The sequence below is a fragment of the Sprattus sprattus genome, assembly GCF_963457725.1.
Source record: "Sprattus sprattus genome assembly, chromosome: 12".
NCBI lineage: Eukaryota > Metazoa > Chordata > Actinopteri > Clupeiformes > Clupeidae > Sprattus > Sprattus sprattus.
In genome coordinates, this window is record NC_137910.1 from 29,684,949 (window position 1) to 29,706,946 (window position 21,998).

The window sequence follows — 21,998 nt, forward strand, 5'->3', positions numbered from 1 at the left end:
TTAACTATGTTTTTTGGACGGTATTGGGTCGCTTCAGCAAACACATGAAAGTATCAGCAAAAGAATAACCTCCATGTTAAAATGACTTGGCATATCCTCCCCTTATGATTTCCGATACCAAGCCCCACAGATAGTTGATGGGACAATAATAGTAATAAAGTGTCCCAGCCGCACAGTTATTGGAGACGGGCTCCACCAGGCTGGCCCCTCAGCAGGGGGTACCTATGGCCAGGATGGAGGAGTTGTCCTTGGCCTTGTCGAAGAGGATGGTGGGTGACGTGCCTGACACGATTTTGAGCTTGTCCTCAGGGACTGAGGATGATGGCGAGGAGGTGGACGTGGCAGTGGCGGCCGTGGAGTGTGAGGTAGAGGACGAGGAAGAGGTGGATGAGGATGAGCGGTCGGGCAGACACTCGTCGCAGCAGCAGCAGCAGCAGTCCATGAAAGCCTGGCCCAGTGCACGGCACAGACACAGCAGGATCACCGGCGTGGCCGCCGCCCGGGCGAACATCAGGAACTGGCCAATCAGCTGCAGCAGAGCCAGTATTGCCATAGAGACTTCTAATCCGGCATAGGCCAGCGCAATGTTGGCTGCATTTTCCGGCAGGCCGCAGACGCCGTACACCACTGCCAGCGCCAGAACCGTACGGGTCAGCTGCCGCTCCCGCCTCCGCCGCTGCTGCCTTTTAGGTGAGGAAGAAGATGATGACGATGAAGATGTGGTCGAGGATGAGAGCGGGCGCCCGGTCGCCGCCTGACGTGCCTCCTCAGTCACGTGGCGCGTGAGGAGCTGGCACGCCAGTGTGAAGAGCAGCGGCAGGCAGAAGAAGCAGCCGAACGACCACCACATGCGCGCCTCGTGGTAGGTGATCACCAGTGAGTACACCGACTCTGGCAGGTCCACAGAGGGCCGCTGCACACAGGAGTCCACCGGCAGGCCTGACACCGGTGCCACCTCTTGGTGCAGTTGCCACAGCAGGAGTTCGGGGAGTGCCAGCACCATGGAGCCCACCCAGATGACCGACAGCTTGGCTAGGATGGACTGGCATGGCTCCACCAGCCGAGGCTTGGGCTGTGTGCTGGTCGCCGTGTGGAAACGGTCAATGCTCAGGGCGCACAGGCTGAAGGTGGTCACTCCCAGTGAGGTCACCTGGATGGGGAGAGAGGAGAGAGGAAAAGGGTGAAGATATGAGGGGTGGTGGGAGGTGGAGGGGGAGATCACCAAAGTCAGGGAATCGAGACACTGGAGAGTTCCATGTTTCTCCACTGCAGACAGGGTAAAACACATTAAACCAAAATAAAATTGCTATACCTTCACAGTGTTTGAATAAACTATAAATAAGGTCCTTTTTCAACCATGATGTGTCCTTCAATCAACACACTCCAGCTTAATTCCTATATACATTATACAGAATGTGATATCCAACCAAGTAAAGCGATTTGATTACTTTCTATTCATTTGGCAGGCACTTCCCTACAGAGTTACAAGTGAAGCAAAGAACAACACAAGCCAACAGCTGCTCATAACTAACGAACTATAACTGTCCATCAGGTGCTACCGCTGGTATCAGTATGTTAGTATCTGGCCTTGTTTATTTATGAAGGGCACCACAAGTACGCGATTGTCACTTGACGACCGTTTGACCTAAATCTGGTCTCATTTAAAGTCGTAATGGCTCAATTAATTAGTCTTCCCTCCAGACAAATAACGTGGTGAATGGGTAATTAACATAACAAAGTATTGACTAGTAAAGCAAAACGAGGGGGCAGGAGAACCCACCCCACAGGGAAGATATACTTCCAGAAAGTGTAAAAGGTTGCTGAACATAGGCTACTTACATATACGCTACTTATACATTTAATCTATGAATGAAACTTACCTCCATGTAAGGGACAATTCTACACGAGAGGTCTCCCATTAACCTCCTCTTGGTCAGTTCATTAAAGATGACCACCGGCAGACAAAAAAAAAGGACCAGGAAGTCCCAAAAGGCCAGGCTGGCCAGAATGCAATTCCAAGCAGTTTTCAGGTAGAAGTTGTGCCACACGATGCACATCACTGCCAAGTTACCTACGATACCCACAGCAAACACTATCAGCGACAGGAGCATCACCGCATAGGCGCCATAGGAATTGTCAGTCACAGGGTATAGAGGGTTGTGAATACGAAGCGACTTGCTACCATTTCTTCCATCCCTGTGTGTGTTGTTAGGCAAATGTGCATTCCTGGGTGTTGTAAAATAGCCGTCTGGGTCATAAGGTCTTGGGTACCTGAAGTTATAGGGGAACTGTTTATCCTGTTGCTTGGATCTTCCATCATTCGCCCCCCTGATTACTCTCTTAATATTTGCCTCCCGAAGTACTATAACATGATCTGCCCTAGCCATATCTCCTTTTAGATTTAAATTGATAGGTATTGAAATTTGCATCGCAGTAGAGCCATCTAATCCCCCCGGTGACATTCCCACAGAAGTTATCAGCGACTCCGAAGGTTCCTTCAGCGGTTTTGCGTGATAGGGCTCCGTCAACCCCAAAATAAGGAACAGAAAAACGCAAAACATTATATCCTTTCAAGTAGGTTAGAAGAGTTCGATGAGATTTTTGACTATAATTTATGACCCCGAAAGCTCCAGCTGAAAGGAAGACCCCCAAACCTCAGACGGAATTTTCATCAGTCTGGACCAACTATTTTCATCCTACAAGCTCTTCAGTCAAAGACAACTGCATATTTGCCTGGCCCAAAAGCCCTCTAGTGTTCAGCAGGGGTTATACGCTAAAGCTAAGTGGTGAATCCCTTGAAAAACCATGGGACTTGAATTAGGCCATCTTGCCCTAATCATGGTGAATGCCATGTCTTCACATTCACCAGTTCCAGCAGCGAATGCTTTATGGATATTATGACTACATCTTGTTCTCACATTCGTAGAAGCCCAGGACATTATAAAAGTGGCCTGAATCTTGTTTTTATTTGATGTCAATGGTGTTGATTTAAAATTGTAATTTTTCTTATCATATGTCATTTTTCTGAGGTTATCACCATGGTAATATTGAGATATGTTTTAATGACAGCAATCGTGGACTTGCTACAGGACAGCTGCTGTAACTGCAGTTGGGAGAGCAACAACAGAGGTAAACAAAGAATAAAGAGACAACACTGAAGCTGCACCTGTGTTGTTGCCTGCCTCTCTGCATTCTTTCCTGAAATACCTAAAATGAGTTTCAATCTCATGCATTTTCTTTTGACAAACATAGGAAAATACTTACACCTCAGAATCTGATCACAGAATGATGCACTCAGAAATTGTCATAGGTCTATATGTATAAGTCTACAGTATACGACAGGTTTCCAAACATGATAATATCTGGACTATACCATTGGAAATCTCTGGTTGCCTGCCATGACATTTGCCCAATGGAATTAAGACAACTTCCTGATAGACTAGTACAACAGATAGAAGGTGTTTTCTAAATGAGGAGAAATTTCCATCCTGGTGCAGATTACAACTTGACATGGGGCCTAGCTTTCTTATTTTTACTTTAATTTTTTTTCTAGTAGCATACTGCATGTCCAAGCATGTGTATCATCAAGCAGATATATACTTCCTGTTTTCAATACTTTAGTTGAAACTCTCTTCTATTCTTATTTCCTTTTTCAGGCCAGAATGCTCTGGGCACAGGCTTGTAATGAAGACAAATTCAGCCTTAATTGCGCACAGCACAGTCCAATTGTGAAACATAAATAAAGCCTGCACTGCTACCCAGCCTGGATAATTTGCCCAGTAGCCAGTGTATAGCCAGAGAATTCCTAGATATGGCTTTGTATATGTTTTTGAAAGGCTTATAGGCACTATGTCGATTTAAGTACTTGTCCCCAGCCTGCAAACACTTGTAAGTGAAGTAGTAAAGTCCTGTTTGGCTCCTGTGCGACTAGCCTAAAAACCTGAATTCTTAAAGAGTCTGGGTATTCCGTGTAATGATTAACTCAAGGTCATTGTTTATTATGTTTATAACCTTTATATATAACAGCAATTATTACATGTATTTATTATGCTGAATTTTAAATGTGTTGTTTGTTATAGAAAAAGCTAAGACATTTATCAAAGGATCAAGGGACACTTTGACACCTTCTGTGAGGCATGCAATGCGACCTTGATTTCATCACTAACTATCTGAATCACTAACTGCCTTTGTGACAGCAGAGTTGAATGGAACTGGGATGTATGTGAGAGCAGTTTCCTGTTACTATTGTTAGCAGTGTTACCCTGTTATATATATACTACCTGTAAAAAAGTGGGAGGGTGCAGTGTTTCGTCACTGGCTTCATCACATCAGGTCTCAACCTTGAGCCTTGGCATCATTTTCTTGATGAATTCAATAAAGTCTATCATTCTACTCTATTCTATATTATTCTAAAAATCTAACTGGTCTGCAAACCTAATCTAACTGTTCAGTTCACTACATAGTACCATGAATTCATACCTGAAAACACAAAGCAGTTTACTGTAATATGTGGCTATGTGTGTGGTGTACATTTGGCCCACTAGAAGGCAGTACACATCACCTTCCAATCACAGTCTTTTCTGATTGCTAACATACTATAACCAGTTCCCCCAACATTAAAACCTTTAGCTTTGCCTCAGTTCTCAAAAGATATGCACTTTTCCCATAAATGTCAACAATATTCACACATTTCCACTGTGTAAACTTTATGCTCATTTTGTAAACACCAGCAATCAATACAATAAACTTGTCAACATCTGAATTCAATAAGCACACCTTTTTCATGGCAAAAGACACAACATAATTTACAGATCAATCAAAATAGAAGAGTGAATAAATAAGGGACGTTGCAGTGTCCTAATGTTTTGGAACAATGGATCCTACAATGTAGAAATTTCCAAACACCAGAGGGGTGGTGGAGGAGGCCAAGGGGGTGGGAGAGAAAGGCCACAATATTAAAGGCACCCAGTGCAACTTTATGTAAACATTCAATGAAAAATAAACATTCAATTTCTAGTCTTTTTTACACGTAGTAAGTTTCAATTACTCCATACCATTACATATCGACATTCAAGGAGCAAAGATGAGACGTCGTTGTGTGGTGAGAACTGATAGAAAATCGTAAACAACAACAATCGCCGGTGGGGAGAAGCCATTTTTCCATTGACTGGAAGCCTGCTTTATTTATTGTAGGTTACAAAAAATAAAGAAAATGGCGGCGATTGTTGTTGTTATCGTCTCATCTTTGCTGCTTGAATGTCGGTATGTAATGGTATGGAGTTATTGGAACTTACTACGTGTAAAAAAGACTAGAAATTGAATGTTTATTTTTAAGCCTTGAAAGTTGCACTGGGTGCCTTTAAAGACTAGAAGTTTCAGATTAATTTCATCTAGTTCACCATGTGCTCATATATGGGATAACTATGATGAAGCTGGACAATGAGTGCAGCCAAAGTTACAGTGAGCCAAAGCTCACAACTGCATCTATTTTCTACGTAATTTGCATAGCAGTAGCTGTGACACGTGTGTTGTACTAGAATCACTCTACTATTGTAGCACATGTAAGGACTGTATCTACACTTGGACCTTGTTCTCATCGGGTTTTCTTTACAGTTCCAGAGTAAAGGGTGATATCAGTAATTGCTGAATTACTGAAAGGCAGACACCCTCTAGGGGTAGGCAGACACTTCTTCTGTTGATGAGTAAGAAACTGCTTTTCAGCAGTCAATATGGTCATTATCAGCAAGGCCAAAGTGCAGACATTCAAATTAGGGCAACAAGAGCTCTTCCAATACATTATCATTTGGAATGATGTTACTGTAGATTCTAACAGACTGCTTTGGTTCATGCCAAAGCAAAATGGGGAATTGTTACAGAAACAATTTCTTTTGGAAAAACTGCAACAGTTAGTGCTAGTTGACGAAGATCACTCAAGGACAAACTTGTAAGGGAGTGTTCATCTTATTTGAACCAATAGACATTTTTTATGAACCTCATCTCCAACAGTAGCTTTAATGCTCTATCAGGGACATTCAGGTCTATATAAAATAATTCACATAAATTAGGCTAAAGCAACCAAATCCTAGGACATATCCGAGGTTTCACCATAAATGTACCTCCATTAAATGAGTCTGATCTACTATAAAGTTTAACTGTTGTTGATATATTGTTGTGGTTGAAATATTAAATAGTCATGCAGACTTGACAACAAAGAAGTAAATGTTATTGTATGACATGTATTTCACAGTAGTGCCCTATTTAATCCTTTTGACTTGTTTACTTTATAAACCACATTGGAGCTGAACCAAAGCCAAGTTGTCTGGTGTCACAACAAGAAGAAAACACAACACACACACACACACCCCACCCCCCCCCCCCCCCCCCCCCAACACACACACACACACAAACACAAACACACACAAATGCTGGGTTTGCAGTAAGGCCAAGGCTGGCCAGCATGCAGGTATGTAGTAGATGGGGAATGCTGCCGAACTGCTACTGCTCCACCGCTGGCACCAATTTGGTGGAGGTTACGGTAACAGAAACGTTTTGTTTTCCTTTCCACGTCTTGCTCATTGTTGGGCCCCTCTTCCAGCAAACAAGATAAAATAGAAATGCAGTCATGCAAACTTGGAGCAGCACTATCACCTAAAATGACTTAGATATAAGATTAACCAATCAGGTTATAATTTAACCATGGAATTTGATCCCTTCCACTTGATGTCGATCATCGGCCAATCATCGGCCTCATCCGAGATGGAGATGAGTCTGCATACAGGAGGGAAGTTGAGCAGCTCGCCCTGTGGTGCAGTCGCTACAACCTGGAGTTGAACTCGCTCAAAACTGTGGAGATGATAGTGGACTTCAGGAGGAGCCCCCCATCACTGCCCCCCCTCACCATACTGAACAGCACTGTGTCTGCTGTGGAATCCTTCTGGTTTCTGGGTTCCACAACTCCCAGAACCTGAAGTGGGAGCCAAACATAAAATCAGTCATCAAAAAGGCCCAGCAGAGGATGTGCCAGCTTAAGAAGTACAACCTGCCTCAGGAGCTGCTGATCCAGTTTTACACTGCAGTCATTGAGTCTGTTCTCTGCACATCGATCAGTGTTTGGTTTGGATCGGCCACTTAACTGGACAGAAACAGACTACAACGGACAGTCAGGTCAGCAGAAATGATCATTGGTGCCGACCTGCCCACCATCCAGGACCTATACACCTCCAGAGCCAAAAAACGGCAGGGAAAATCATTGCAGACCCCTCACACCCTGGACATCTGTTCCAGCTCCTCCCCTCTGGCAGGCGCTTTAGACCTCTGCACACCAAAACCACCAGACACAGGAACATTTTTTTCCCCCTTTCCGTCACTCTAATGAACAGTTGACAAATAATTGTATTTTATTATTATATTATATATTCTATTTATTTAATTTATCCTAAACTGTTGTGTTATACTGTATATTTTCAGTTTAAGTACATTGGGCCTCATTCTCGACTGCAGTTGAGAAGACTTTCAGAAGGACTTTCTTCTGAACTCCACTTCAGTGGATATAGATTTCTCATCTGGGATTTCTTCTGAACTTCAGAAGACTTTCAGAACGCGAAAGAGCAGTCGTAACTCTGCCGGAATCTTCTCAAATGCGATTCCTCAAATAACCACAAGATGGCCCCGTTGGCCTTCTTGTGGTGATTTGAGGAATCGCATTGAGGAATGATATTGATACTGTCCGTGTTAAAAGGGTTAACGGTTGAATTTGTGAGAACCCGTTGGTGATTGCGTTCACGTCAACTCTAAAGACATCCTTGGATTAAAATAATTATAATAATAACAAATTCGAGAATATTTGTATCATTAACAATTACGTTTCACATGTATAGTCATGATTCTACGAGGTAGTATTTATTGTTACATTAGGTCTCTATTGCCACTTGTCACTTTGGACAAAGGCGTCTGCTAAATGACTGAATGTGAATGTAAATGTACACGAACACTGCAAATGTAAGTGAATAAATAAATAAACACTAAACCCAATCGCGTTTAAAGAGCCATAGTGGAATAGAATGGACACATAGGCTATATATCCTGCAGGACCTCCATGTCTGCACCGGTTAAGGTAAATCTGCGTAATTGCTCGCTTTCCGCTTACAGGCAAGTCATATCTACAGGCAATGACATGTCATGTCTAAGGCTTTCGTGTGGATTCGGGAGATTCCGACAGCAAACGTTTCTACGATTGCGTGCCCTAATAAGGAGCTGGTGGGGCGTGTGTGTATGCAAATCCACTTTCACGAGAACGCGCATCAATTTAAGAAACTAATCGGATTTCACAGCTGAGAAGACTTCGGCTGCTTATGAACGCATTTTCAAGCATGCGGGAATGCAGCGGAAGCATTTCCCTTACATTGTTTTTACGAAGTTGTGTAAGAAACATTTCTGAAGAATTACAGAAAATGATCGAGAATGAGGCCCATTGAGAGCAACTTAACCCAGAACAAATTCCTTGTATATGAAAATGTACTTGGCCAATAACATAATTCTGATTCTGATTCTGATTCTGATTGATGCAGCCACTTGGACTTCAGGTGCAGGTCAGTTAAATTGAACTCAGTCACCTAAGTCGTCTGTCAGATCACTTTCCACTTATCACCTCTGTCACTTAAAACAGTGATGAAAAACTCTGCATTCTTTCACACAGATACTCAGATGCATGTAGGCCTAGAAACACCTGTAGGCCAGCATTTTCACACTCCACACCATCAACATTAACTCAGTTATTTTGCACAGTGTCAATACACCCTTTCATTGGGTCGTGGGCGTTGTTCGATGCCACTGACTCCTCTCTGTCTCCTCTGGGTCACCCTATCTGATCAGATGATTGAGCCACATGACAGCACGGTGTCCTGATGAACTGGTCTTGCCTGTAAACACATCACCTCAGCACACCTTACCTTGGCCAAGTGCCCATTTCATTAAGTCTGACAGTTGGGAATGTTTCTCACCACTACATAACAAAGAGGTTATTATAGTAAAGCCTTGTCCATTACGTGAAAAGGTGGCACCAGATTGTTTTGATAAATAAGTAATTGGCTCATAATGAAACTATGAGCTATTTAGGTCAGTCTCATCAGCATCTCTGGATTTTGCATGACAGTTTGGCACTGACTATGAAGTCCTTGACACTAGAACACACCTGAAAGAGAAACATGCACACACAACAGGTGCAAACTATGCAGCAGTAGCTGGATTATTATTATTTCAGTTGTTTAGTTACAAAAGGGAAATTGGTAAATGAAAGGAACTTTGAAATGTAGAAAGTAAATGCAAAGATTTGGTATCAAAGGTATAGAAATAATTTAATAGTGAGACAGAAGTGTCAAAGCTACAACATAAAATTGCTTTAACCGTTGTCTAATCAACTGTTTTGCAATATTTGCAAAGCATGTTGACAAGGTGTGTTTTTGGTATTCAAATTTATATTCAAATAATACATGAAATAAAAACAAGCTTTACTGAGAGCCATGTATGTGACCAAACCCCCAAATCAGGAAGAGAAAAGCGCAAAACTTCATATGCATTCAAGTACGTTTCCATTTCATCAAAAACCACAAGTGACAATCATTTATAACCCCGAAAGCTCCATCTGAAAGTAAGACCCGCAAGCCTCAGATGGAATGTTCCTCAGTTTTGACCAACTATTTTTGTCCTACAAGCTCTTTAGTCAAAGACAACTGCAAATTTGCCTGGCCAAAAAGCCCTCTAGTGTTCAGCAGGGGCTATATGCTAAAGTTAAGTGGTTTGGGTCACTTGAATAACCATGGGACTTGAATTAGGCCATCTTGCCATAATCATGGTGAATGCCATGTCTTCACATTCACCAGTTCCAGCAGCGAATGCTTTATGGATATTATGACTAGATCTTATTCTCACATTCATAATGCTATTAGACAGTAACTTCTTCTGGGCCTCGTAGAAAACAAAAGTGGCCTGAATCCCAAAAATGAAAACCTATGGGCATAGGCTATCATACCCATGGTTCCAGCTGCAAAGCTGCGCATGAAGTGGGTGCTTTGTTTTAATTTCTTCTCTTGTTTTGGCAGTTTGTTGAAAAGATATTTACACTAGTACATAAAACAGCTATTGTTATAAAGTTCACTAAACTTGGGCCTATTTGCTCCATACTTTCTACTGATCATCACACAAACAATCAATAAATATCATGACTATTATGATTAAATATAAGCTTTTACAACATCTGTATTAACGCAGTCTCAGATCTAGAGGGGGAACCAGCCGCACTGCAGATGTAAGCCATTGTTCCATATGATGGCAATGATGCTAATTTAAAATTGTAATTTTTTTTTAATTATTCAATGCCATTTCATGTAATATTGCAATATGTTTTCATGACAGCAATTGTGGACTTGCTACAGGACAGCTGCTGTAACTGCAGTTGGGCGAGCAACAACAGAGGTAAACAAGGAAGAGAGACACGACACTGAAGCTGCACCTGTGTTGTTGCCTGCCTCTCTGCATTCTTTCCTGAAGTATTAAATACCTAAAATGAGTTTCAATCTCATGCATTTTCTGTCGACAAACATAGTTGAATACTCTCACTTCAAAATCTGATCACAGGATGATCCACTCAGAAGTTGTCCTTGTAGGTCTATATGTATTAGTCTATAGTATACGACAATATCTGGAGACCGGCATACCATTGGAAATCTCTGGTTGCCTGCCATGACATTTGCCCCATGGAATTAAGACAACTTCCTGATAGACTAGTACAACAGGAGATAGAAGGTGTTTTCTAAAAGAGGTGAAATCTTCACAATTTGACATGGGACATAGCTTTCTTATTTTCATTTTTTTTTTTTTTCTAGCAGCCATCTGCATGTCCAGGCATGTGTATCATCAAGCAGATATATACTTTCTGTTTTCAATTCTTTAGTTGAAACTCTCTTCTATTCTTATTTCCTTTTTCAGGCCAGAATGCTCTACAGGCTTGTAATGAAGACAAAATGCATTTTATTCAGCCTTAATTGCGCACAGCACAGTGCAATTGTGAAACATAAATAAAGACTGCACTGCTACCCAGCCTGGAGAATTTGCCCAGTAGCCAGTGTATAGCCAGAGAATTCCTAGATATGGCTTGGCCTTGTTTGTGTATGTTTTTGACAGTCGTATAGGCACTAAGTCTATTTAAGTACTTGAGAGCCTGCAAACTCTTGTTAGTGAAGTAGTGAAGTCCTGTTTGGCTCCTGTGCGACTAGCCTAAAGGTGGCAACCTTGAATTCTTAAAGAGTCTGGGTATTCAGTATGATGATTAACATGAGGTCATTGTTCATTATGTGGATAATTTTTATATATAACAGCAATTATTACTTTTATTTATTATGCTGAATTTAAATGTGTTGTTTGTTATAGGAAAAGCTAAGACATTTATCAAAGGATCAAGGGACACTTTGACACTTTCTGTGAAGCATGCAATGTTTACAATGTGACTGTGATTTCATCACTAACTGTCTGAATCACTAACTGCCTTTGTGACAGCAGAGTTGAATGGAACTGGGCTGTATGTGAGAGCAGTTTCCTGGTACTATTTTTAGCAGCTTTACCCTGCTATATACATATACTACCTGTTAAAAAGTGGGAGGGTGCAGTGTTGCGTCATTTGCTTCATCACATCAGGTCTCAACCTTTGACATCTGACATCATTTTCCGTGTATTTCTGTTTCAAAGGAGCTGTGATGTATTCCAGTTTGTGAAGTCTTACAAAGTAATTTCCTGCTGACATTGGTAAGTTTATCCACCTTTAAGAGATGATTTCAATCTCTTGAAGATTAATTCACAACCCCCAGTTTAAACATGTGGAACTTAAGTTAAGTTAATTCAACTTCTTCATTACCTCATACATCAAGGCAAAGCCTTTACTAAAGGAAGCAGGTGTTTCAAAATAAAATCCTATAAGGCCAGCTTTGTTAATGAGGCTTTAATTTGCAGTGGATGGTTTCACAATGAGATGAAATACAGATTCAATATCCAAACACTATTCTACAATTCTATTCTAATCTATACTATTCTATTCATCTAACTGGTCTGCAAACCTGATCTAACTGTTCAGTTCACTACCTAGTACCATGTATTTATACCTGAAGACACAAAGCAGTTTACTGTGATTTGTGTTGTTTTTGTAAGACAACTGGCTACAACTGAACTGAATGTGAACTCCTAAGAACTGATTTATTGAGTTGCTATGTGTGTTGTATATTGGCCCCACTAGAGGGCAGTACACATCACCTTCCAATCACAGTCTTTCCTGATCGCTAACATACTATGACCAGTTCCCCCAACATTAAAACCTTTAGCTTTGCCTTAGTTTTCAAAAGATATGCACTTTTCAATAACAATATTCACACATTTCAGCTGTGTAAACTGTATGCTCATTTTGTAAACACATACAATCACGACTATACACTCGTCAACATCTGAACTAAATGAGAACATCTTTTTCATGGAGAAAATACTAAGACACAAACACGCTTACAATATTAAAGACTAGTAGTTTCAGATGAATTTCTGGGGGCTCTAGATCACCATGTGCTCATATATGGGATGACTTTGATGAAGCTGGACAATGACTGCAGCCAAAGTTACAGAGAGCCAAAGCTCACAACTGCATCTTTTTTCCAAGTTATTTGCATTGCATTAGCTGTGACATGTGTGATGTACTAGAAACACTCTACTATTGTAGAGCTTGTAAGGACTGTATCTACACTTGGACCTTGTTCTCATTGGGTTTTCTTTACAGTTGCAGAGTAAAGGGTGATATCAGTAATTGCTGAATTACTGAAAGGCAGACACCCTCTAGGGGTAGGCAGACACTTCTTCTGTTGATGAGTAAGAAACTGCTTTTCAGCAGTCAATATGGTCATTATCAGCAAGGCCAAAGTGCAGACATTCAAATTAGGGCAACAAGAGCTCTTCCAATACATTATCATTTGGAATGATGTTACTGTAGATTCTAACAGACTGCTTTGGTTCATGCCTGGTTCGGTCACCATCCCAGATTCAGATTGGCCGTAGGGAAAAAAACTGTTCCTAAGACGTGTGGTCCTTGCTCTAGAGGATCTGTACCGTCTGCCTGAAGGTAGGAGAGTAAACAGGTGGTGGCCTGGGTGAGAGGAGTCTTTGAGGATGTTATTGGCCCTGCTAAGGTAGCGGGAGCGTGCAATGGATTCCAGGGAGGGCAGGGAGCAGCCAGTGATCTTTTGTGCTGTGTTGATGACCCTTTGGAGGGCTCTTTTGTCTGCTGCAGAGCAACCAGAGTACCACGCCGAGATGCAGTACGTCAGTACACTTTCGATAGTGGTGCGGTAGAAGGCCACCATCAATTTACACTCCAGGTTGTTTTTCCTGAGTACTCTCAGGAAGTGTAGTCGCTGCTGTGCTTTTTTGATTGTCACTGAGGTGTTGGCAGACCATGAGAGGTCATCTGTCAGGAGGGCTCCTAAGAACTTGAAGGAGTGGACCTTCTCCACACAGTCCCCGTTGATGTAGAGTGGGGCCGGATCTGCACTTTGCCTTCTGTAGTCCAGAATTAATCATTTCGTTTTTGTGGTGTTCAGTGAAAGATTGTTGTCTGAGCACCACACTGTCAGTTTCTGAACCTCATCTCTGTACGCTGATTCGTCGTCTTCTGTTATGAGCCCGATCACGGTGGTGTCATCAGCAAATTTAATGATGGTGTTGGTGGGATGGGTTGGAGTACAGTCATGAGTGTACAAGGAGTACAGTAGTGGGCTCAGTACACAGCCTTGTGGAGAGCCAGTGCTAAGCGTGATGGTGGAGGAGAGGTGGGTGCCGAGTTTTACAGTTTGTGGGCGGTTTGTGAGGAAGTCCTTTATCCAGGTGCAGATGGAGGGGGAGAGGCCTAGTGCAGTTAATTTGCTTACTAGTATGTCAGGGATGATAGTATTAAAAGCTGAGCTGTAGTCAATGAAGAGCATTCTTATACAGGTTCCACGGAGTTCCAGGTGGCTCAGTGGGGTTTTAGGCAAGGGCGGCACTTTTTCTTGACACGTGGGGGGCGGCACCAGCACTAAGAAAAAAAATCATCTTGGCCGGCACCAGCACTAAAAAAAATAATAATCTGGGCCACGAAGGATGGGGTCTCGCCCGGGGCGTAAATCCATGCAGAACCGCCACTGGTTGCACTGATGCCAGTATCTTTTGGGAATGTGTGAGCTCTTTTGGAAAATGTGTGAATTGGTTTAAAACATTTCTTTTGGTAAAAGTGCAACAGTGGGTCCTATTTGACGAAGGTCACTCGAGGACAAACTGAAAAGGGAGGGTTCATCTCATTTGAACCAAAGGCCTTTTTTTGATGCTCATTTCCAACAGAAGCTTTAATGCTCTATGGGGGAATTAGAGGTCTATATAAAATAATTCACAGTAATTAGGCTAAAGTAACCAAATCCATTAGGACATATCCAAGGTTTCACCATAAATGTACCTCCATTCAATGATTCTGATCTACTATAAAGTTGACACACACACACACACACAAACACAAACACACACAAATGCTCGGTTTGCAGTAAGGCCAAGGCTGGCCAGCATGCAGGTATGTAGTAGATGGGGAATGCTGCCGAACTGCTACTGCTCCACCGCTGGCACCAATTTGGTGGAGGTTACGGTAACAAAAGAAATGTGTTTTCCTTTCCGCGTCTTGCTCATTGTTGGGTCCTCTTCTGTTGGTGGGTCCCGGCAAACAAGATAGACTGGAAATGCAAGATCTTGTGGTGTCATATAACCACCTAAAAAGATATCAGGTTAACCAATAAGATTCATCAATCTGATCATAATTTAACCATGGAATTTGATCCCTCCCTAGGAGATTTGCACTGAAATTAAAATTGTCCACTTATAAGTCTAGGTCATGTTTGGTGGAGTCCCAATAAGCAACAAAACAGCAACATGTGTACCTCAGAGATTCAATCAAGCGTCTTTTAATTTTTTAAATCATTTCAATAACGGACCAGCAGCCGGTCTTAACTGAGTCACTCAGCACATTGTGTGACAGTGCACATAGTGTATTTGGAGTAATATAAGCCACTACAGCTCAGTTCACACCATTGTTCTTCTACTTTTCACATTTTTACCAGGTGATTTGACACTAAAATGATTGGCTGAAATGAAGTTATGACACTTACATGAAGTTATGACTGAAAATATTTGCTGAGAAAGAAAACCATCTATGGCAAATATCAAAAGTGAAAAAGTAGCAGAGAGTGACCCTTAAAGCATTGATGCAGCCACTTGAACTTCAGGTGCGGGTCAGTTAAGTTTAACTTGGGGCCTGTCCACATGGAACTTGGATTGCCTAAATCCGGGAAGAAATGTTCGGATCGGCCTCTTGTCCACACAAACCCTGCGGATTGGGTCACTGAATCCGCAACCTTTTGAATCCGGTCTCCAGAGTGGGTAGATTCGAACCTGCCAGCGGATCCGTGTTCTTGGAACGCCTGATCCGCAAACTTTCTAACCCGATGACGTAGTTGCCCCACGTGAACGCCCCCACGCCCCGACTTGCAACCTCAACATGAACCCTTATGAACCCAGCTGCGTCACTTCATAACAGCAACAACATAAACTAAATCGATGTTGTTAAGATGCTGGTTGGGAAAGGGATGACATTAACAAGCCACACTTTAATCACTGTTTAATCTATTTGCATCAGACCATTGTTAAAAAACGTTTTTTAAAAAGTGTCAGCAATAGCCTATATGAGCAATATGACGTGAAAAGATTTTAAATATAGACGGAAGTTTCAAAAGGGTTACTTAACACAAACAAGGGTTATGGTGAAGCGCACGATTCTAACTAGTCTTGTTTGAGTGCCGTGGTAGCAGTGATATCAGGTGATAGAGAAGTCGTTCAGCAATCGGAAGATTGCTAGTTGGATATCCACTTCTGTCTTCTTTCACTTTCTGCGCATGCTCCGTGAAGTCCTTACAGCGGATTCAACCACTCCGCTCCACTCCAGTGTTTCTGTGTGAACGCAGATTTTTCTTGACGCAGATCTGTGTGGATGCAATAAAAAAGGTACCAGATCCCCAAAAAAATATTCGGTTTCAGGCAATCCATGTGGATGTAGCCTCAGGCCATATGCACACGAAGTCTAGGGCCTCCGAATCGGATTTACTTTTCACACCAATCGAATCTTTTAATTTCGTTAATACGGAGGCTGGCAACGAGAGATTTGCGTAAAAACAGAGCCACCAGATTGTGTTGAATACCTCACATACCTCACGCCTGTGGGTGGCGCTTTACACAACTGAAAAAACGTGAAAAACCTAGAAGAAGAGTCTAAAAAGCACGAGGATAAACACATTACACGAGACATTCAAGCTCCAATTAACAACATTACATTAAGATGGTTAATAAAATCAGTGGTTAGACTAAAGGATATGCGAAAATGACTTATTTTTTCTATTGATAATAAAGAGTTTGGAACAGTACAACATGACATGTCTGTCATCCCATTTCCCATGATGCTCTGCTCCGTCCATTTTACATACATTTATGAATAAAAAAGCAAATTAAATCGCTGGCCAATTTATATTTGTGGTCATGAAAGTTATGTTACGTCTGAATAAGAAGAATTAGATAAAGATAGGAGGCTAATCAAAAATCAGAAGACTGGGTTAATGTTAGTGAATTCGAGGCCCACCACGAGTGAGATTTTGAGGGAGAACAACTTGTAGTGATTGGAGATCGCGAAAAGATCACGTGGGGCAATGACGTCATCAGGTTGCGTGAAACTGTGCAGACGAACACCAGCCCCCGTACCGATTCAAATCTACTCACTTTCTACCCCAGACTTCGATCGTTGCGGAAACCGTGTGCGGATAGAGAGTGTTCGTCTTTATGAAAGGGTTATCGGTATTATGAACAGATCGGATGCAAACAAACTAGACTTCGTGTGCACGACGCTTCAGTCACCTGAGTTGTCTCTCTGAGCACTTTCCTCTTATCTTCTCTTAACTCTGCATTCTTTCAAACAGATGTATGAAGGCCTAGAATACTGTAGGCCAGCATTTTCACACTCCACACATCAACATTAACTCAGTTATTTTGCACACAGTGTCAATACACCCTTTCATTGGGTCGTGGGAGTTGTTCGATGCCACTGACTCCTCTCTGTCTCCTCTGGGTCACCCTATCTGATCAGATGACTGAGCCACATGACAGCACGGTGTCCTGATGAACTGGTCTTGCCTGTAAACACATCACCTCAGCACACCTTACCTTGGCCAAGTGCCCATTTCATTAAGTCTGACAGTTGGACTTAAAAATGCACCAGTCGCATGTGTGACACACTATTAGTGTTTGCCAGGGTCAAGCCTGGTTACCATCAGTCAAAGGATGTTTCTCACCATTACATAACAAAGAGGTAGATGAAAGGAACTTTAAAATCTAGAAAGTAGATGCAAAGATTTGGTATCAAACTTACAGAAATCATTTAATAGTGACACAGAAGTGTCAAAGCTGCAACATAACATTGCTTTAACCGTTCTCTAATCAACTGTTTTGCAAGATTTGCAAAGCATGTTGACAAGGTTTGTTTTTGCTATTCAAATTTAATATTCAAATAATACATGAAATAAAAACAAGCTTTACTGCGAACCATGTATGTGACCAAAGCTATTTGAATATGTATGCAAAGGTCTATAAACCCGAGGAGTCACAAGGAATGACCCTGTTTGCACCCGTACAGACAGAACACCTTTAATTAGTTGCAGCTACATAATTTGCATGATTTTGATCCATCCTTGTTATGTTTCGTTTTGATACATGTATTAGAACACTTTTATTATACTTTGTGCTGGTGTTGAATTGGTTTAAATGCAAAATTTACGATAATGCTATGTTTTTTAATTTCAGCCATTTGTAACAGAAGTTCTTAGTTACTATTTTTATAGTGCCCCAGAAACCAGAGACATAGTGATTGGCAGTCAGTTTTTTAACCATGAGGACTATGGTGTGAATTTTCACAGTGTGAATCCTATCTGATGTCTGGGACATCAACACTAATGCTGTGTTGTTTTCCACCATAGGGAGCTATCATGACAACAGAAACGTGTGTGTGAGAGTAGTCATTCCCATTTTAACTTGAAGTTAAAACAAGTTGGTTCTTGTTAACTTCCTGTTTTGTGAGGAAAATGCATGAGTAACTCAAAACAAACAAAATCAAAATGCCAACATGTGACACATCAGGTATCTCAAAGCATTTAAGCAGGTGGTTTCTTATCAGAACTGTTATGAGGAGATAATGAACTTTCAAAGGCCTAGGATATCTATTAAGTGGACAGACTTACTTTTGTCTATAAATATTTGTTTATTTTGTCCACAAAGTGAGAAGTGCCTTCAGCGCTTTGCCCACAAAATGTCAGTGCGTGAGATGAATCGACCATTTGGTTTTCTGTGCATGAAATAATGTGCTCTCTTCAATGTTTTGTGGACAGATGGCTAACACGTTATTGTTTTCCGTGGGCAGAAGGCATTATAGTGTTTTATAATAAATTGAGGCTTGTTTTAGCACCGAATACACTCTGTAAATGAAATGAGGTCTGTTACACTTGTTGCCCAAACGTTTCTTGCACATTCAATCAATGCGTTGCTACTAGGGATTAAATCTCAGTATCGACCCACTCCACCTAATGTGCTTTGTGTTGTGAAAAAATACCAAGGAAGTCATCTAGGTCAGGCACTATATACACAAACTACTGAGCCCGTGCTGAGACATGACATGGTGCTTTCTGCTTCAACACACACCACCAATATGACAATGTGACACAATATGACATCTCATGAGGTTTTCACCTTCTACTGGATGAGATGGTGTCAGGTCATGGAACATCATAGTCTTGACCTCTCAAGACTCGAAATTCACACTCATCAGGGCCATGCACAGACATTTTGTAGGGAAGGTGCTCAAGTTAAAAAAAAACAAGCATCCCTCTCACCGATAGTTATTTATGAGAAATAAAGTAACCTACGGTAGCACATCTTTAATTAATTTATGAATTAGTTCATTTCATATGTTTTATGTAGCTTGAAAGGAGCTGAAAAAGCTCTGTGTGAGGGCTGCAGAGAGAGAAAATGGTGGACTTTGTTTTGCAATGTTTGCTTTGCTGTGGTCACTGGTGCCAGGCATGTGCCCTACTGTGGAATGCGCTCTCCTTATCATGGTCGATAAAGCTGCAAACCCTGGCAGCACTGTGACAAGCCATGCACTTCGAAAAGTCAATGGTGGTGTGAACAGCACAGCTCTTTTTCCCCCCCACACGCCAGCCTCAGGTAGGGATCCTGTCAGATGATCACATCAGGTCAACTCACCCAAGGGTTGCTTTCAGGTCAGTCTCCCTTGTTAACCGTGATGTTGCATGATGCCTTGCTTCGTTGACAATCAGTGGCTGGCATACAAGTCTGAGAAAAGATTAAGAGGAAAGCAGCCACGTCTGACCAGTTTGGAAAAACTCCCCAGTGGTTTTACAGGGTGGCCAAGATTCCTGGCCCAAGGTGCAGAGGGGTCATCACTCATTATAAATCACTGCTCAAATCCCAGTGTCGGAAAGAGGGGCAGGTTAATTCTATTCAGAATCTAGAGACAAATGCACACCACCATTATTAAGATGTGTGTGTGCTAAAGTTCATTATTAAATATAAGATACGTGCAAGGATAAGTTTGACCTTGGATGAAATGTGCTTTGTTAAAAATGCCCAGCATTTCAGTAGCAACTGCCTCCATCTGCTTTCACATCCTAATTGGGGGCCAGGGTCGGCCTGTCAGTCTGTTGCACCAAAGTTCAAATGCGGCGCGACATTACTTTGGTTTGGTTAAAAGAGTGGTTAAAGCCAGGCTTATCAGTTCATCACAGTATACGTCTAACACAATCTTACAGCAGACCTGTCCCTGAACTTGACCCTGCTGTCTCAGAGTTGGGCTCGATCTGGGAGTGGCCTACTATTCAGTATGGCAACCAACCTGCAGACCTTTTGTGTTTAAATGCACGTGTATGCCCAAAATCGACACCACTTTGTGTTGTTCCCCTGACCCAAGTTCTGACCATTACTGCACTGTTCCATTTCATGATGAAGGTGCCCCTTTTATTCACAGTTTCTTGGGACCGTGGTACAGTTTTTTATGTGGGTGTTCAGTTGGACAGAAAGGTAATCATTAAGCCTTGCAGAAACTGTCGGCATTTTTTCTTTCACTTTAGTTGGGTGTTAATCATAAACCTCAGAGAAACAAAACCAGTGGGCACAGCGCAAACAAGCCACAACAAAACAACCAAAGGCCAGTGATAAGCCAGAAGGCACAGAATCTTTAGATTTAATCAGATTAAACAATTATGTTTTAATCCTCATCCAAAGTCTGGTTCACAGAGCAGTGCCTTGAGCAGTTAAGGCCACTGTTGTCTTGCAGTGGCATGATACACAGGATAGAATTGGCATTCATGGTCTGCCAACACATTTATGGAACTGGGTCAGATATGTGCCAGCGGAGTCTGTCATCTTCCGAGGGCTCATGAGGTGAATGAGCAGGAAGTCAAAGCTGGCAATAGCTGTAAATAAAAATGTCCCTCATAATAAAGGTGTTCAATTGAATAACACTTGACTGACAAGCACACGCTGTGTGGAGTTTAACCACATAAGTTGAACATACCAGACCAGACCATGCCACCAGAGCTTGCGAGTAACGAAGGACAAATACTTTGTTTGCAAGGATCTGTACTTTCTCTACTTTACTTTATTTTTTATTTTTCTGACAACATTATACGTTTGCATCCTACATTTTAACACAAATATCTGTACTTTCTACCCCTTACATTTTAGTTTTAATGCATTTGACAAAAATATTGATTCATTTTATTTTGTATCATTTCACGCTTTCCTAACATCAAGACCGATTTCTAATCGTAAATGGGATGATGGACACATACTGTACAAGAGATGTCTTAGTGTATCCATCGGTGCTTATTACGCATTATACTGTATACGTAACAAGACCAAAACTACTTATCTAAATTTCCCTCTGGATTAGTAATAAAGTATCCATCCATCTATCTATCTATCTTTCTATCTATCTATCTATCTATCTATCTATCTATCTATCTATCCAAAATATTTAATAAGACAAATCAGACAAGAGAGGAAGACTCTGGCGCAGAGAAGACGTCTATAGAATGCATAGACAGTGATGCCGTAACCCCCCATCATATAAATAGGCCTATATATGGTATGAAAGAATTATAAATCTGTTGGCTGAATGACTTTTCTCTACTGTGTTGATCTCTCTATGTATCTGTCTGTGGCATATAGTCACTCCTAGGGAAAGCACATGAATCACCTGGAGAGGTACAAGCAGGGGCGGACCGGACGAACGGGCAAACCGGGCAGTTGCCCAGGGCCTCGGCCACCAGGGGGGCCTCGTCGTATTTCTGATTTTTTATTTATTTTGCTAATTAAAATAAATCACTTGGCATTGCAAAAAAGTTGACAATTCATAATAAGCATGAAAAACGATTATTTTCTTTTCAGTATCATCTTAAAATGTATCTTAATTCCATCATGGAACAAATTATTCCAGGTCACGTGACAATTCTTCCTGTGGTGACGTGTATGGTCGCAAAGTTAAGCGTGAAATGTCTTTTAAGTGGCAGCGAGAAAAGAAAGAGGAAAGGGCAGGATTAGAAGTTCAGGGAGAAATTACCTAAGGTAACACACAATTTCCTATCAAGGAATTCGTCCGTGGAAGTGGAAGAAATATCTGATAATGTGTCTAGTTCATCTGATAATGTTTCCAGTGCGGCTAAGCCAAGTTTAGCGATTCCTAGCAGCAGCAGCAGCAGACAAACAGCTTGTAGTGACACCAACTAGCTCTGCCTGCCTGCTTTGCTTCTACAAACGGTGAGCCATCATGTACCACAGCT

General features: G+C 41.7%; 1 protein-coding gene across 1 annotated transcript; it reads right to left on the minus strand.

The window, feature by feature from the left end:
* Window positions 1–208: 208 nt before the first annotated feature.
* On the minus strand, window positions 209–14,006 carry gpr37l1a (G protein-coupled receptor 37 like 1a; the record flags this gene model as incomplete). Its single annotated transcript, XM_080849177.1, has 4 exons — window positions 209–1,150; window positions 1,881–2,567; window positions 13,356–13,584; window positions 13,681–14,006. 4 exons carry the CDS (start codon window positions 14,004–14,006, stop codon window positions 209–211), a joined length of 2,184 nt encoding a protein of 727 aa, XP_080705303.1.
* Between the last annotated feature and the right edge of the window lie 7,992 nt (window positions 14,007–21,998).